General features: G+C 42.8%; 1 protein-coding gene across 10 annotated transcripts in view; it reads left to right on the forward strand.

Annotated features, from left to right (window-relative positions):
• NCOR1 (nuclear receptor corepressor 1) overlaps positions 1-17494 on the forward strand; it is a 98204-nt gene extending 80710 nt beyond the window's left edge. For 8 of the 10 annotated variants that reach the window (XM_025214858.1, XM_025214859.1, XM_025214862.1 and 5 more), the window contains 17 exons: positions 364-620; positions 852-1212; positions 5153-5377; positions 5870-6079; positions 6313-6462; positions 7038-7211; positions 7668-7833; positions 8084-8583; positions 9191-9319; positions 10365-10519; positions 10768-10991; positions 11497-11634; positions 12441-12583; positions 14043-14096; positions 15108-15329; positions 15957-16139; positions 16891-17494. In XM_025214858.1, the coding sequence (XP_025070643.1) occupies positions 364-620; positions 852-1212; positions 5153-5377; positions 5870-6079; positions 6313-6462; positions 7038-7211; positions 7668-7833; positions 8084-8583; positions 9191-9319; positions 10365-10519; positions 10768-10991; positions 11497-11634; positions 12441-12583; positions 14043-14096; positions 15108-15329; positions 15957-16139; positions 16891-17078 (3479 nt within the window). In that variant the 3' untranslated portion in view covers positions 17079-17494. The remainder of the gene's footprint in view (positions 1-363; positions 621-851; positions 1213-5152; positions 5378-5869; positions 6080-6312; positions 6463-7037; positions 7212-7667; positions 7834-8083; positions 8584-9190; positions 9320-10364; positions 10520-10767; positions 10992-11496; positions 11635-12440; positions 12584-14042; positions 14097-15107; positions 15330-15956; positions 16140-16890) is intronic. The other 2 variants (XM_025214860.1, XM_025214861.1) reach the window with 2 other exon arrangements.
• Positions 17495-17830: the final 336 nt, after the last annotated feature.

Raw genomic sequence — 17830 nt, forward strand, 5'->3', positions numbered from 1 at the left:
TATACAGAACTTTATTTAAATCTCCCATAGAAGCATATGAAAAGATATGTTGTTGTCTGCACTTTTGACATTCGAGATAACTTGGTACCCATCCAGTGACTTAAAGACTTATTTGATCCTGTTTAGTGGTAAAATTAGTTCATTATGTAAAATACATATTTAAGTCCACGGGCAGGCCATGTGTCTTAGACATCTGTGCTTTATAATAGACGCATTGGTAGTGTCCGGTCAGAATTCCAACTGCAAAGTATGTGTTCAGTTTGCTCAATATTTGTGATTTTTAAGTTAGCAAATTGGTCTGCGAGAGCCCCACTACCTAGCAGCATACTAAAGATTTGGTCAATTGTATTTTCTTTGTGAAAGGCACACCCAGAACGACGGCGGAGAGCTTTGAAGATGGTCTGAAGTATCCCAAGCAGATTAAGAGAGAATCTCCGCCCATAAGGACATTTGAAGGAGCCATTACCAAGGGAAAGCCCTATGATGGAGTTACTACCATTAAAGAAATGGGCCGTTCTATCCACGAAATCCCCAGGCAGGACCTACTGAGCCAAGAAAGTCGCAAGACTCCAGATATAGTGCAGACTGCAAGGCCCATTATAGAAGGCTCCATTTCTCAGGTGACCGGAATCAGTTCATGCTGGGGTAAAAACCTGGGATTACATATCTGGTTAGCAAGTGTGCTGGGTAATTTGCATGATGAACAATAAGCAGCTATATGTAAGATTCGGCTGCCTCCTCTCCCCCACATGTATATATGTTCATCCAAAAGTTACAAGCACCTGTCCAGGCAGTTGATTGACTGGCAGGGTGACCTTTGCTGATCGTGGGTTTTTTTTTCTCCTTTCTAGGGTACACCCATAAAATATGAAAGTAACTCTGGCCAGTCTGCCATCAAACACAATGTTAAATCTTTAATCACTGGACCAAGTAAACTACCCCGCGGAATGCCTCAGCTGGAAATGATGCCAGAAAACATGAAAGTGGTTGAACGAGGAAAATATGAAGAGGTGAAGAATGCGGATGCTGTACGTACTCGCCATACATCAGTGGTCAGTTCTGGTCCCTCTGTTCTTAGGTCAACTCTTCATGAAGCTCCCAAATCACAGCTGAGCCCTGGGATTTATGATGATACCAACGCAAGAAGGACACCTGTGAACTATCAGAGCTCTATGTCCAGGAGTTCCCCAATGATGAACAGAGTTACTGAAGGTACGCTATCATTTCTTGCCCAGCGTAGAGTTTCCACTTACAAGCAGAAGGATTTTCAAAACTCACTCATTAGGCAAAACACTCCTTGATTTTATTTTATTTTATTTTATTTTTTTTAAGAATATTTAAAAAAATAGTTTTTATTAAATCATGTTTTAACAGTTCACTTGATTGGGGTTTTTATGTTGCCATGGTTCTGTTCACTCTGGGCTGCAAGCCACAAAGGAATTTTTAAAACTGAACTTATATTTGAACTGAAATTAACTTTTTTTTTCTCGGCACATTGGGCTTTGTAACCTTTACTATAAAGGTCTTGGCCACAGCATCTTTGAAAGTGTCCCCCCACTTGCTGCTTTTAATAACGTTAAGTTTACATTCACTACTTTTTGTGCTTCTGTAGTGCTTTGGTTACCAATGATCTAACCACATTCAGTTACATTTCATTACGTTCTTGTCTAGATGTGGCTGTTTTACAGGCTGCTGTAATGAAGCATATAAAGATACGACTTATCCAGGGTCACAGTGGACTGGTGACTAGGCTGGGAATAAGAGCCTTAGGGCTAAGTGAAATCCTAACCTTATTGAAATCAATAGCAAGAGCAGATCTGCTCATTTTAATGGGTCTGGGATTGTGTCCCCAGTCACTTATTTCTAACATTGCAGTAGAACTGATTTATGCATTTAATTGTATTGGAGAGCGGTGGGAGGAGAAAGGAACAGATCTGTTTGCATTGGGAGAATCCAGATCTTTCAGTAAAATGATCTGAGTTCATTCAACAAGGTATTGGTTTTTAGAAGCTGAAAATGAGAGAACTGTAAGGTCAGTTAGGTCTACCTGTGAAGTGTTGCTGGTAATATGTTTTGAGCTATTCGTAAAAAGGAGCTGGATGTCTGAAAGCTAAGAAGGAAAGGCCCTGCCCCACAGTTCGTAATGCAGGTTAAGGCATGATATCCAAAAGAAAGAAAATAACATCTTATTTTATAAAGAAGTCAGGCCAGGTTACAGAAACAGATTATGTTATAATGTAGGAATGCCATGTACACTGCCTAATGGTCCAGTTTTTTATAATATTCCACATCCTCACTCTTAGCAAACTAGCTTTTGTTGGCAATTCCTTGTAAGTTGTTAGGAGTGGTTTGAAGGAGGGGGGGTGTCTGGAGAACAAGTACCAAAGGTAGGTTAAAACAGAAGTAGCGAAGTAGCGTGAAAGGTTGTGAATAGCATTTTACTGCGTGTAGAAGCTGTCTTGGTTTGTACCGACCTAGAAGACCACTTTCATCTCGCTCTCTAAACAAATCCATTTAAACACAGTTTAATAAAGTTACGCAAGTGCGTGTGCTGGCCATTGTCGTTGCTGTCGTAGGGGATTCTGTTCAGAGCACCCAGCCATTTGGTCGCAGCCTACTAATGCTGCCAGGTAATACCTAGAAAGTTAAGTCTGCAAGATAAACTTAATTACACACACATGATTTTTAGCTCTTGTGCTTGAAAAATAAAACAAGGAACATGTGACGGACCTGGAAGTAGCTTTAAGCTAGAATTGTTTTTGTTGGCTGAAGTTGGTTTAATTCAGTTGAACCTGTTTGCTTCAGGGGGTAATTGCGGCCTTTGCCAGGCTCCCACTAAAAACACCATCTCTCTTTTTGACTTCAGCCTCTTTATTAGTTTAAATTGTCAGGAACTGGACTGAAAGTAGTTTTGTAAAGAGAGCATAAAACAAAGCAAGGAGGGCTGAGCTAGCCATCTATTATCTCTTTCTTCCAGAGCTGTCTTGTACCCTGTATTCTGTATGATCTCCCTTAGAAACACCTTGCTGAGGTGGTCTCCCAGGACACTGCTGTTCCAGTCATAGTGCTCCTCGTGACTTAGCTCTGCCCGCGTACGTACAAGAAATTAGGCAGATAGCTTGAGAGAGTTAGGTAGGGGAGGAGCTGATGGGACAGTTTCGGTACCATTATCAGTGCCCACATTACTAGTGGTTCCTCTACTTTTGCCCTCCCGCTGTAAACACTGGGACATAACTGGCATCCTTTGAGGCCGTGTAGCACCCAGCAGGTTTTGAGTTGAATACCACTGGATGCCCTGTCCCCTTTTTAGGCATTTAACTGCACAAATGTTTTGCTTCAAGCCTGTTTCCCAAAAAGGAAAAGCACCTTTATAAATACGCAAATCATGCTAATCTTTGTGAGCCCCACCCTGTACGTAATACAGATGTTGCAGCTAAAATAGGTGTTTGTTTTAAAATATCTAGAATTTTAATTGGATGTATTTTTGCTAACTTATATGCATAGCCAGAGTGAAATGCTTGGAGATACTGGCTAGTAGTCATCCCCCAAACCTGACATCATTTTATTACAATTTGATACAAATGTCCTTTGGATGACTTATTTTAATCTCTCTTAAATCAGTAAGATTAAAAAACCCCTCAAAGGCCACTGTTGTGTAGAGATAAAAGCACAAATTGAACATTGCTGTGAAAGGTGTGGTGATGCTTCCAGTGATGGATACTGTGCGGGTCTATACAGCCATTTGAGGTCCGTTTTGCTGGGATTTGAAATGGCAAAGGAAAAGGGCTGAGGTGGGGGGGATCCATGTTTTCCCATGTAGAAAAGGGTTTAAACCCCCCCCCCACACACACACACACTTCAAACAGGTAAGAGAAAGCTTCAATAATGGGACATTTTAAATAAAAATGTAATTTCCTTAAAGGTGTAACTACGATGGTGCTGGTTACTGTGTTGGCATTTGCCTGAGGCTTTGTAAGTTCATTACAGCCTTGTATCAGCCTGTCCTCTCTGAATGTCCAAACTTTTGGGTGTTAGTTTTGCTTTCTGCTTGTTTTAGCCTGGATAAATCTGCTTACTGTTCCAGGTAAGTTACTTTCATTCTGCTTCTTTCAGAAACGGCCGTTCCTTATTGATGCAGTTCCCATTATAAAATCATGGCTGTTTCTCAGTGAGGAGGCAAATTCACTGCTCAAGAGCAAGTGTCACAGTATTATGTTCTGAGCTCTGCCACCCTGTGGATGGAGAAGCTGAGATTTATGTCCACTGACCCTTTCCAAGCACTCAGTTTATCTAATCAAATACACATTGTACATGTGTTTATACCGTGTATTAGATGTTGGACGAAATAGCATTGTCTATGTGAGTGGGCTCATAACTGATTTGCTTCAAGAGAATAAAGTCATGGCAAATAAATTTATATTTTGGATATAATTTAAGTAGCATGTTCATTGCCCTCATAGACATGGACTACGTAGGAACTCAGAGGTTTCACTGGCTTACTGGAAATGTAATTTGGGGGTTCTTTGTCAGACACACCAGCCCTAAGGGCATACAAAAAAGTAGTAAAAGAGCAACAACATGAAGTCACCGTACTTGTTTGTCAAAACATCTAATTCATTTTCCTTGTGGATGTAAGACGAGATTGTTAGATGAGCCTGAAACTTTTGCTTGTATATTGACCTCAGGCAGCGGGGTTATGATGGATGTGGTACCCAGAATTGTGCTACTAAACTTCTGCTCGAGTCAAACATGCACTTACAAGGGTAAGGGAGGAGATTCTCTCTCCGCGTGCACTTTAAAGCTTTAAAGATGTGGCTTCAGGTTTCTAAAATAGAGACTGTTACTTATGGTTGGGAGTTATCTGTGTGAAGGAGCTGGCATGTTAAGCTGAAAGGCCACTTAGCAATGTCCTGCCTTTAGTTGCAACTGTATATCTCACCTAAATGTGTTGGGTGTTGTTGGTATCCAGGTCGTAGCCATACAAGTTCTGGTTCCTTGGGTGTTTTTGAGCACAGGTGACTGCAGGGCTCTGGGTGTGCGTAAGCCACTTCCCTTTGGAGCTCAATTCATATTTACAACCTCCCGTATCAAGAGTGTGTTGCTAAAGAAGTTGTTTTTTTCTTCCCCCTCTCCCCTTCTTCACTCCCTTCAGCTGGAATGTCTTCTGGGAAGTCTGCAAATCATGAAAGGAAAACACCGCTCACTCCAACCCAGAGAGAGAGTGTACCAGCAAAATCGCCAGTCCCAGGGGTTGACCCAGTAGTAGCTCACAGTCCCTTTGACCCCCATCATAGAGGAGCTACTCCAGAAGTCTACAGAAGCCATCTTCCCCCTCATCTGGATCCAGCCATGCCATTTCACAGGGCTCTGGATCCTGGTAAGTGGCGTGGTCCGTGGTCAGTACTGTCATGATCTTCAGTAATGCACAGAAAAGACTGTGCTTTGGAGGGAAGCTGTAATTTGGACATTCAGATTATAATACATTTGACAGATTATGTTTGTTTTTAAACATTACTGTTTACCTCCGTTAATTTGGACAGTATGGATCGCAGGAGTTCAATCACATTTTCATTTGTAGTCCACCCCTGCCCGTTCTTATGACTACTTCTGATTAGTTCAGCCATTTACTTCTGCAGTACTTAGGGATTTATATTGTTTCCTCTCATGGCTTTTTCCATAAAACAACATATTTTCCATTAAACTATTAATTCATTCTCATTGGAATATCAGTATTGACAATGCTGGCTTTGGCCTTGTCAGAGCTTGCCTGGGGGGGTTGGCAACACTCCTCATTTAAGCTTAAGAAATATCTTCATTACGAATGTCAAGCCACTCTTGCTACACACTAAATCTTGCTTCTCATCCTCAGCTGCAGCTGCATACCTGTTTCAGAGGCAGCTTTCACCCACCCCAGGTTACCCAAGTCAGTACCAGCTTTATGCGATGGAGAACACACGGCAGACAATCCTAAATGACTATATTACCTCACAGCAGATGCAAGTTAACTTACGCCCTGATGTAACCCGAGGATTATCTCCTAGAGAGCAAACGTTAGCTCTCCCATATGCAGGAGCCAGAGGTATGTCCGCTGCCTTCAGGTACTCTTAAAACACGCTTCTGAGAAAGGGGATTGATTTATATGAAACGTGAGGACAAAAAACTGACTGGTCTCTACAGACATAAAAGCAAAATTAAAATGGGTATTGTAGAAGTAGCACAGTCTTGATGCGTATTTACTTTTTAGTAACTGTTTTGCCGGCTAATTTAGGTGAATGCTAGTAAGTATATTCTCATTCCATTGTTTTCTAACAGGAATTATTGACCTGAATAATATGGCTCCCACTATCTTAGTGCCACACCCAGGAGGAACAAGCACCCCTCCTATGGAGAGGATCACTTACATCCCTGGTACCCAGCTTACGTTCCCTCCCAGGCCTTACAATCCTGCCTCTCTGTCACCAGGTAAGTGCTCAGGTCATTAAGCATCATTTTGAATCCTCCTGTACATGGGGAGAGTTGGCCCTCCTTGACAGGCAGCAAGCGAGCGCAATGTTCTTGTTGCTTTTGCTAGTTCACTTTGGATGATGGGAGATGCTGTTTCCAGTGTATTATATTGTTGTAGTAGGAGCCAAAGATCCCCAATGCCTTGCACATACCTTTTGAAGGCCCTGAAGGCCCTCTCAGGCACCAGAGGCCAGGTTCTACCATCTGACATGTGGGCACAGTAACTTCGGGTACGTGTATTCAAGATGGAATTTAGCTCCAGTTTTTTGCCAACTGGCAAGCTTCTGACACTGTGAAGCCATGTAGTAAGTTGAGAAGGTTATTGACTGATTCCTTTCCTGACAGTGCACATTAAGGTCAGCTTGCTTAGGCAAGTGTGTGGAGTGGAGTGGAGTGGCATGACAATGAGCTTGAAAATCCATATATGTTTCTGTTGCCCACTTAAAGCAAGCACATCTCACATTTTGCTGTGTTTCAAGTGTTTTGTGCTCTTTATTGCTGCTCAAGGCGTTTCACCTCAAGTATTTTTCCAGGACACCCTACACATCTGGCCGCTTCAGCTGCAGCAAATGCTGAAAGGGAACGGGAGAGAGAGAGGGAGAAGGAACGAGAGAGGGAGAGGGAACGTGAACGAGAGCAGGAGAGGCAGCGAGAGCGAGAAAGGGAGAGAATAGCTGCTGTTCCCACTGAGCTCTACCTTCGGCCTGGTGAGTGCTTAATGCCATGCTTAGATCAGTCTTCTTAAAGTGCAACTAAATGGCGTACAGTTTGCTGTTTTCAGCTCTAAAATGGTACCATGTAGCCTACTGTTAGCATGATCTCAAGGATAGTTTCTAAGTTGCGGAGATTTTCCTTGCGGTTTTAGCTTCTGCAGTTGCATGCTCTTGGCTCTCTCCTGTTTCAGATGGTGTAGGATGGAATCAACCCTGTGCAGATACTGTCAACAATGCAGTGACATTTAGTACAGTGCCAGGTGGAGGATGCCAGTCCTTAGAAAGCTCTAAAAACTGGCATGTATTTGGAAAACCTGTGACAAAAAAGGATGGAGGGAAGGAATAGCTGTATGGTTACAGTGGTGCATTGTTATCTCCATGGTTGCAACTTGGCTATCTCCATAATTACACTACATGTTATGAATATATTTTTTTTTCTGCACACTGAAGGTACAGAGCAGCCTGGTAGACCTGGCAGTCATGGGTACGTTCGCTCACCTTCTCCTTCGGTGAGAACGCAAGAGAACATACTGCAGCAAAGACCCAGTATTTTCCAAGGAACCAATGGGACAAGTGTGATCACACCTCTGGACCCTGCTGCCCAGCTACGTATCATGTATGTTTCTTAAACTACTGTTGCAAAGAAACCTTTTTGGGGTGAGCTCGTTAGTAAAAAATAAATAAATAAATAAATAAATTAATTAGCATGAAAAATTGTAGGGATGAAATGGCTCTTTGACGTCTGGGAAATGAACTTGTATTTTCCACCAGTCCTACTGGAAACGTTAGCTTTGTCCTCAGGAGGCCAGGGGAGGCGCGTTCTGTTCCTATTCTGTGCTCTAATGCAGATATTTGCTTGCAAACAGGCAGCTCACCCCTGGAGCCCCCACCATCACTCCAGGTTTGCCTGCTTCACGGTACAACACAGCAGCTGATGCCCTGGCTGCACTTGTAGATGCTGCAGCCTCTGCTCCTCAGATGGAAGTTGCCAAAGCAAAAGAGAACAAGCATGAAGGAAGCAGAATAGAAGAGAACATGGGGCGCAGGTCAGCCGTGGTTACTGAGCAGCAGCCACAGATGGAGCAGAAAGTGCTGGACACAGAAAAAAGACCTGTTCAGTGTCCCTATACATCAGCGGCCTTTTCCAGTGGCAAGTCCCAGGGTCAGTCTTCGTCATCAGTAGTTTATTCAGAGGCTGGTAAAGAGAAGGGGCATTCTAAATCCAGGTACGAGGAGGAGCTACGAACCCGAGGGAAGACCACCATTACTGCTGCGAACTTCATTGATGTGATCATCACTCGGCAGATTGCTTCGGACAAGGATGTGCGGGATCGGGGCTCGCAGAGTTCAGATTCTTCTAGCAGTTGTGAGTCTCTTTGCCCTTAATTGTGTGTGCTGTCTTATGTCACTTGCTGCATTGTTCTGTAAGAGGACTGGTTTTGGTTCTTGAAGACTCTTGAATTCTGTGATACTTAAGCAAGGTGGGTGCTATAGTGCTACACTTCCTTTCCTTCACAGAATTCAATACTGGATGTGAAGTGACAAAATAGTATTCCCTTCTTGAGACATGAGCAGCTCTTCATAGAGAAATCCAGGTTTTGTGAGAGTCTTGGTGCTTGGTGAAAAACTCATGACGTCCAACCAAGTCCATATTTGCTGCAAATGCCTAGGGAAATCTTAGCCGTTCTCTTCTTTGTCTTAAGTCATAGGAAAACAAAACTTAAACCGGCTAGTAATAACAGTGTGCTTCCTAAAAATAATAGCTTTACATGTGCAGCAGAAAATTCTCTGTGGAAATGAGGAGAAAAGTGCTTATTTAAATGCTACGGTCATAAAAATAAAATGACTTCTTTATACAGCTGCACTTCTTGGAACATATGAATGGGGCTTGGTGTTAACAGCCAGTGAAGGGGTTTCAAGCGTGTGCTGATTTTGTATTTTATTTAAAAACTTCTCCGTTGCTTGAACTTCAGTATCCTCCCACCGGTATGAGCCACCTGGAGATGCCATTGAGGTGATCACTCCTGCAAATTCGCCAGCGCCTGCACAAGAAAAACTGCAGCCCTATCAACAAGAGGTGCCCAAATCAAACCAGGCAGAGAGTGAGTTGCTTTGTAGCTGTAAAAAAGCTTGTCATGTGCCTAGGGTAGACATTTCCTTTTTATCACTTGCCAGGAAAGCAAATGCATTTAAAGCACATGAGCAGCCTTTTAAGCTATAGTTTAAGGCACACTTCAGTCTTCAGAAGTTCTCTCTAAAGTACATGCTGTGAACTGCAGAGAGTGAGAACATTGGCTCAATGCATCACAAGTATGATGATATTTAGTATTCCCTAATTATGCACTGATACTCCTATGAAAGAGTGGGTGTATTATTCCCGTTTTGTGTACGAGGAAAATGCAGTAGATAGAGTGATCTGACATCCAGTGGACAGTTTGAGATGGTTAGGGCAAGAACTCAGAATTCCTGATTTTTAGTCCCAGCCTAAGTTCACTTAACTGTACTTCTCCTCACTGGAGTATCTTCTGATTAAACACTGTTAAGAAAATGCTTTTATTCAGTTGAAAAATATGCTTTATAAACTCCCAGTATATTGGTTGTCTAGGAAAACATTTTAAATCTGGCAGACTGTGGGGCAAGGCTGTAACACTTTAAGGTTTAAAATCTTGGTGAGAGATGCTAAAGTGATAGCTTACTGAGATGTCTAAGGAAATGCGATGAAATCTAGCTAAACACTAGAACTCAGCTTTCTGTTGCTCCTTTGTTTCAGAGGATCCGATACGCGAGCAGCGAGGGAGGGAATGTAAAAAAGCTCTATTAATTATTCTGGTTACATGAAATCTCATGTGGGGAATGTTTCAAATACTCCTTTCTATAAGTACTTGAAGTACTGTATTTTCTCACATACAACATCCTCCAAATATAATACACGCTGTGTGTTTTGGAGGCAGAACGAAGAAGAAAAAAATCTCCCCATAGTAAGTAACTGAGTACCAGCAGCTAGGGAACCAATTTCCACCAGCTGTTTTTGGAAAAAGGTGACTTGTATTCAAGAAAATACAGGGCTTTCAAATCTTAAGCTTCAGTAACAAGCCCTATATAACATCAGTGTCTCATTAGACTGGTCTGCTTTTATTTGAAAACTAGATGATCCCAACAGACAGTACGAGGGGTCGTTTCATCGGTACAGGCCACAACAAGAATCTCCATCTCCCCAGCAGCCTCCACCACCTTCCTCACAGGCAGAAGGGATGGCACATGTGCCCAGGACCCGTCTGATCACCCTTAATGATCATATCTGTGTAAGTTACTTTGCACGGGCCTTTTCTGAAATGGTTAGTGTTTCTGGAACTTGGAAGCTTTCCATGTTCTGTTGCAATAGGAAGTTGCAGCAGACTGGGGTGGAGGAGTGGCGCTGGGATCTTGACATGTTCTGCAAGCACGTTGTGGGCGTTACGGTTGTGTTTGCGTATAGCACCAATTTCAGTTCTTTTAAATGCACTCAGGGTCGCCAAACTATTGACTGACCTTTTTCTCCACCCTCAATTAGCAAATTATTACACAAGATTTTGCTCGAAACCAGTCGGCCTCCCAGACCTCCCTGCAGCCTCCCACAAGTACATTCCAGAACTCGGCTTCTGTTGCAAGTCCCACACCCCTTCGGGCCAAGGCACCCAACCGCTACAGTCCCGAGTTGCAGTCACAGTCTGTCCACCACCAACGGCCTGCTGCTAGGGTATCTCCTGAGAATCTCTCTGACAAAGGCAGGGGAAGGTAAAATGACTTTCTTTTTCCAGTTTGACTGTAAATCTGTCTATTGCATGGATAAGTAGTCAACCAAAGTTAACTCTGAGTTAGGCGCCAGTTGATTTGAAGTCGGTATATCCCTTAACCCTTCTTAGCCATTTCGAGACAACTTTCATTTTACGTGATCTTCAACAAATGGGAGGCATGCACAGTACGTGTCTTATTTTCGTCCTTTCTACACAGTTAAGTGCGGTCTAGCTATTCAGCATAGTTTACAGCCATTTCCCCATTGTGCTAGATTCCCTTCACGGCATCTCCAGTCTTTGGAAAGAGGGAAAGCATTTAAGCACTTGAAGGTCAGCATAGAAATAAATATGTCGATTGTTTTTGAAAGATCTTGAAATATCCCAAAGCCTTTCACAGACCCAAATGTGTCATAAACCATGTAGGCTTGATCACTGGTTGTTGTAACAGGTGAACTGCTTGTGTTCTTGCCTGTAAAGAATATAATCTCTTTGCATTGTAAATGTAGACCTGGGAAGTCTCCAGAAAGAAGTCATGTCTCTTCAGAGTCCTACGAGCCCATCTCACCCCCTCAGGTCCCAGTTGTGCATGAGAAACAAGACAATGTTCTGCTGCTTTCCCAAAGATCTGAGCCTACTGAACAGAGGTATGTCTAAAAGCTGAGCTCCTCGGGGAGGGAGCCAATGTTCTAGTCCTCTGCCTGGAAACAGCAGCTCTGATTTCAGAAGGAGAGTAGCGCGTGTGCATGTTCTGTTTGTCGGGGGAAATTGTTGGATTTCCCGTTTGTGAACATTTTCCCGTTTGGCTTTTAATTTAGGATAGACGTTTCCAAAAGTTTTCCTAAAAATGCAGTTCTTTTGGAACTGAAGATTGATTTCCCTCTCTTAAATTAGCAGCACTGTTTAGGCCTAGAGTGAAAGTGTATAGGAAACTATAGGCAGACAACTTGTTGGTCTAATAAAAGATATCACATTCACCCAAGGAACCTTGTCTGCCTATGTCCTTAGACCAACATGGTTACAACCTAAAACCCTAGGAAACTATAGGAATTGTTTTTAATTACAGTAATTCTAGAGGCAACATGGTGCAGTAGCTAGGGCATTGTTTTTTGATAGGAGACCTTTGTTCTATTCCTGAGTAATCTCTCCATGCATCAACTTCCTTGTGTGTATAAAAGGAAGGTTGACACCTACCAGTAGTGCAAACTGCTTGAAAATCTGCAAATTAAATGCACTTGGCAAGTCACTGGTTTGGCTTGTGCTTGGGCAAACCCCAGTGCATCTAAGAAGTTGGAGACTGTATCTGAGTGTCTAGAACTGAGGTACGGGAGCAAATGTGTATTAAAATTTGTTGAACCTAGCCCCCTGGTACAAACTCAGGCTGTAACATTTAAAGCTGCTGAGAAGAGTAATACACGTTGAGTTCCTTCTTGACACCTGTTGGTCTCAACAGGACTGACTCTCGCTCTCCTGGGAGTATAAGCTACTTGCCTTCGTTTTTCACCAAGCTTGAAAGCACGTCACCAATGGTGAAGTCCAAGAAGCAGGAGATATTTCGTAAGTTGAACTCCTCTGGTGGAGGTGACTCTGACATGGGTAAGTGAGTGGGGACTTCTCCTTTTCATTGTATTTTCTGACATAAGTCACCCCTGAACTGCAGTCCTAAAAAATCTAGCCAGTTTTTGGTTAAACAATTTTAGAAATAAAAGTATGGATAAAAAACGCAACTAAACACTGACCGTTTTGCTCTATTTACTTTTGTAGTTGGGAGGGAGGAATATTGCTTCTGTAAACCAAGGACAAGTATTTAAGTGTGGCACTACCAAATGTTTGTTGGAAGCTTGGCACTTCTGTCTCATGCGATTTACTTGGTTTTTGTTTGATACCCACTAGATGTAAAAACATGCTTGTCCAGGGTTTTGGTATTGTGTTCTTTGGAGGCTTCTCGTTTTTGTGTTCCAAAGACTGTACTAGTTGTCGTTGGGCACCACTGTTCAGGGTGTCATGATGGCAGCCTTTGGTCCTTGAACATGCAACTAGTTTGGGCTGAAGAATCTTATGTGGTACAGCACCCCCCAGCCCGTGTTGTAGCAGACTTACTTAGCCTTATTCAACACACATGGCCTTTCAAAGTTGGACTGAAGGGAACTTAATTGACTCCTAACCCTTGAATACTACGGTCAGAGCCCATCTCTGGTGGTGAGCAGGAAGGTAGTTTGTTCCACAGAAGTACATCACTGCTCTGGAAAGTCTTCTAAATGTGGCTCTGTTATAGCTGACAGAATGGGGCCTGTTCTGTAAAAAGTCTCTCACTTATAAGTGAGTTCAGCGGGTGTCTTTTAGTACCAGTGTTAAGCCCGTGTTGTCTTGTTCAATGAGAAGAGAAACCTAGGGTATGTATAAGGGTGGTAAATGTCCTTTTTATTTCTAATGGTCCCTAGTGGGTATGCAGCCTGTTTTTGTTCTCCCGCACTACAGTTGTGGCTTACCTCGCATCTAGCATTCTAGTAAGCGAACATAGTACATGCCACTGACATTTGTTTGACATTTGCTGCATGTCAGCATTGAGTCAGTCTGCATTCTTATTGTTACAGATGTCCCTATCACAGTTACCACGTAGGTCTACTGACCTGATTTTTTTTTCCCTACTTACCCCAGCATATCTGTGAACGGTGTTAAGTAAATACAGTGTAATATCAAATCTGTAAAACGCACAAAAATGGGTATATTCAGGTCAAAAAATATGCCTTTTTCAAGTGCAGTGTGAAAGATGAGACATGGAAAAGGATCAGTCCGTCTAGTCACTGGAAGCCTATTAAAGGAAAGCAGGCTGCCTGCAATTGTTTTATAACCAGACAGTAAAGCTAAACCTCTTACATGTGGATTGACTCTTCCCAGCAATGGCACCTGTCCAGTCCTGAGACCTCCAGTGGTGAAGTGAAAACAGATAAAGGGGACGAATAATCAGAAGCCTGTTTAATTACACTCTGTGCATAAAACATGCAACAGGCACCCGTACTGCAAAACTAACTTCTCCACTCTGCTTTAATTACAGCAACTGCTCAGCCAGGAACTGAAATATTCAATTTGCCAGCAGTCACTACCTCAGGTAAGTCTTTCAGAGAAACATCAGTGGCATAATAATTTATGGAGAGTGTAAAAATGGCGTAATGCCTTTTTTATGGGTGCACTGGAAGGCTGAGAAATGACGGGAAAATGTAGCATTGAATCAGTGAAGCTCTAACTGGGGAAAATCCTGTTTCAGTACATTAGGGGAAAGAAAAATGATTGTAAAGAGAATTTAAGCAAATGTCTCAACTGGAGTTTAGGCGGGAATGTCATTTTATTTTTACTGTAGCTTTACTTCTTTGCACAGATGCAAAAACCATGCTAGCACTTTTTCTTTGGCATCTCATTTAAACAGGATTATAAATACTCACAAAATCCCAACATTTTATAGTTTAAAAAAGGTTATGATGCCTGGTCATAATGTAAGTGTGATTTTAGAAAGGAAGACATTGAATCATTAGTGAGGTGCTTGCTGCATTTACAGTAAGTGCTCTGGTAACTCCCCATCCAAGACGGACCTGGTTTAACGTGTAATTCATATTAATATTGTTGCATCTAAGTTAAGGGAGAGAAAGGTGGTAAAGGTAAATGTTTGCCTTTAAATGCTTTGAATTTAATATTTTAATTCACAAAACGAAATTCCAACACAGCTTGGGATGTTTCATGAGAGAAGTGCTTCTTTCTGGGTCTCCTCCCTTATAACCGAAAGATCTTAATTGCTGCAGGTTTTTGAATAATATTCTGTCCAAATTAGCATATTTAACTTCCTCTGCTCTTTGTTTTTAATACACATGTAAATAGATCTTGTCCGCTGACATTTAGTGGCATAACTGACATGGCTCTTTAACATGTGCTGGCATGTCTAACTCCTAGCTGTTGTGAGCTGCTTGGAGCATGTAGCTTTGCATAAATTGCTCACCTTTGTTTTTTCCATCTCTCTCTTCCTCTGTCTCTCTCTAAAATCTTCTCCCATGTCCCTTTGTAAATCTTTTGAGGTGTATTTTGTCCTTCCCCTCCCACCCTTCCCCATATGTTTTCTTCCTCCTCCCAGGTGCAGTCAGTTCTAGGGGTCATTCCTTTGCAGATCCTGCCAGTAATCTGGGTCTGGAAGACATTATTAGGAAGGCATTGATGGGAAACTTTGATGACAAAGGGGAGGATCATGGAGTTGTAATGTCACAACCTATAGGGGTAGCACCTGGCAGTTCCAACCCTGCAGTATCAGCAAACAGTGAGACCCGTAGAGAAGAAGCTAATCCATCACCCAATTCAGGTGAGATTTTTACAGCTCCTCCAAATTGTAGGGCCTGGAGACAGTAACTGTGGGGTGGAACGGAAGGATTGAACTGAACTTGAAGCAACAAAAACACGAGTCCATGCCTGCTGGCAGTGCTGCAGAGACCGCGTTCCTGCCCTTCGGGTGAGGACACCAGTGTCACGGCTCTTCCCATTCACAAAGCAGATTCACCAACTCCAGGAGTGTTTTCCAGTGCTGCTTTGGGAGCACAGCTGCTGTGACGAGCAGAGGGGATGAGGGGGCATGTGCTGCGCCTTCAGCGTTGCAGTACAGAAGATGCATACCTGGAGCAGCATGTGCGGTAACCAGGGAGCACTGGATGAAATTAGGCAGCCTCTGAAAGAACCTTGGTTCTGTGACCATCTCAGCTGAAATGCCCTCCTCGATGGTGGGAGTCAGGATTTACTAGCAGTGGGGCATAGGCAGCCAACAGGAGCATCAGCCTGCAGCTCCTGACCACAGATTGGTTTGTTCTAACGAAACCCTCTAGACAGATTAGTCCCCTAGATGTCAGCTCATCAAAACCTGCTGAGTCTAAAATGCAGTGTGCCTTTTTTGAAGAAAAAAAAGTAACTTTTTTTGGTGTGTGGCTTCTATTTCCAGGACTAGGAGTCGGCAAGCAGAAGTTAATCGGCAAGTCCAGTAGCAGGAAGTCTAAATCTCCTATTCCTGGGCAGGGATATTTAGGAACTGAGAGACCTTCTTCTGTCTCATCTGTACATTCAGAAGGAGATTACCATAGACAGACTCCAGTGTGGGCCTGGGAGGACAGGCCTTCATCAACAGGTGAGAAACAGTGCCAGAAACTAAAAATAACGAACTAGAAGGGCAGTTTTGTTGGGAAGTTAGACATAGCTAAACACGCGTTCAGTGTGTGGGCCCAAACAAGCGCAGTATCCAAGGTCAAGCAGTGAACTTTCTGAATTGGATGCTGGCAGAGAAGCAAATGGTCTCAGTAGGAGGCAAGAGCATTTCCAGAAGACACCACTGCTAGAGGTCAGTCAGGCTGTAATGAGTTTAATTTGCTTTCCCCAAAGTGATTCCCATTGTCTACCAGTGGCTGAGCCACCTCAGAGATGTGAAATTATTTAACTTTGAGAACTGAAATCTTGCAATTTCTATCTGACCCCCAAGACCAGACCTCCGCTGGCTGGAACAGTGAGGGGTATAAGTGTAGACAGCTGCTGAAAACATTTTTTTTTTCTTCTTCCAAAGCACTTTTAGTCCCTGAAACTTTTAAGTCCGCTGTATTGTATCAAGCAGCTTGTGCCAAAGAAATGTGATAATTTGCTTCCTGCAGCGTTCTGAATTAAAGCTATGAAAACTAGCCAAGTTCTGCGTACCTTCAAGTTAAATAAGTTGCCCATCATCCTGGCTGTTACAAAGTCATGGGGATTTGAGGAAATTAACTTACATTTTTCCTTTCTCGTGGGTGGCCATTGCTTAAAACAAGCGGGTGCTGACTTCTGTCAGTGAGGGAGGAGCTGGTTGGAAGGTCGTGCTTTTTTTAACCTGCGTGAACCTTTCTTTGACTTAGGATCCACGCAGTTCCCTTACAACCCCCTGACGATGCGGATGCTCAGCAGTACACCGCCAACATCCATCGCATGCGCTCCACCATCCATGAGCCAAGCAACCACTCACCAACAGAACAGGATCTGGGAGCGAGAGCCTGCCCCACTGCTTTCAGCACAGTACGAGACTCTGTCTGACAGTGACGACTGAACTATGCAGAGGTGGTTTTTCTTCTTCTCTTCTTCTTTTTTTTTTTAATTTGCGGGTCAAAGGAAATCTTCTTTTTGACTTGTGCCCAAAGAGACTTTCCAAGAGAGCAAGGGCCATACGAGATGGAGAAGCGACGGAAACTTTTATTTGGAGAGTCGATTCGAAAGATGCCTTCTGCACAGCCCACGTGGAGGATTGTGATCGAGGAAGGTTGACGTACTAAAGATAAATATGTAAAGAGTTTTTAAAAATATGGACTATTCCTGTTCTACATCTGTTTGTAAAGAAAACCATGTCTTTAAATCATTCTTCTGTAAATAGAGAGTACTTTTTGCAGTGGTTTTCCCCTTGCTGTAGTATCTGGTGTACTTATGTTCAAATCAATGCATAAACTTTGGGGGTCATTTTGTAATTTTTTTTAAACATCTTCTCAAGTGTAGAATACTCCTCATAACCCAAGCCTGCCTACAGCAGCAGCATTGCCCTCTAATGCTGTGCTGCCTCCCACAGGCCTTGTGCTTTGATCTAATTTCTCCTTAGACACATTTTCTCAGTGGTGTTCAAGCGCTTGTGAAAATGTTGATTTTTTTTTTTTTTTTTTTAAAAGACTGCCCCCTTAATGAACTCTGTACATTAACATCGTCTGGTCCGCTGGAGGAAGATGATATATTTCTCTTTGATTTTTAAATTTCTGCCACATTGTAAATTTTCAGTACGGTCAGTTTTATTTAGCAACACTGCAGAAATATTAT

This window comes from Alligator sinensis, unplaced genomic scaffold (assembly GCF_000455745.1).
Source record: "Alligator sinensis unplaced genomic scaffold, ASM45574v1 scaffold1801_1, whole genome shotgun sequence".
In the NCBI taxonomy this organism is placed as follows: Eukaryota; Metazoa; Chordata; order Crocodylia; family Alligatoridae; genus Alligator; species Alligator sinensis.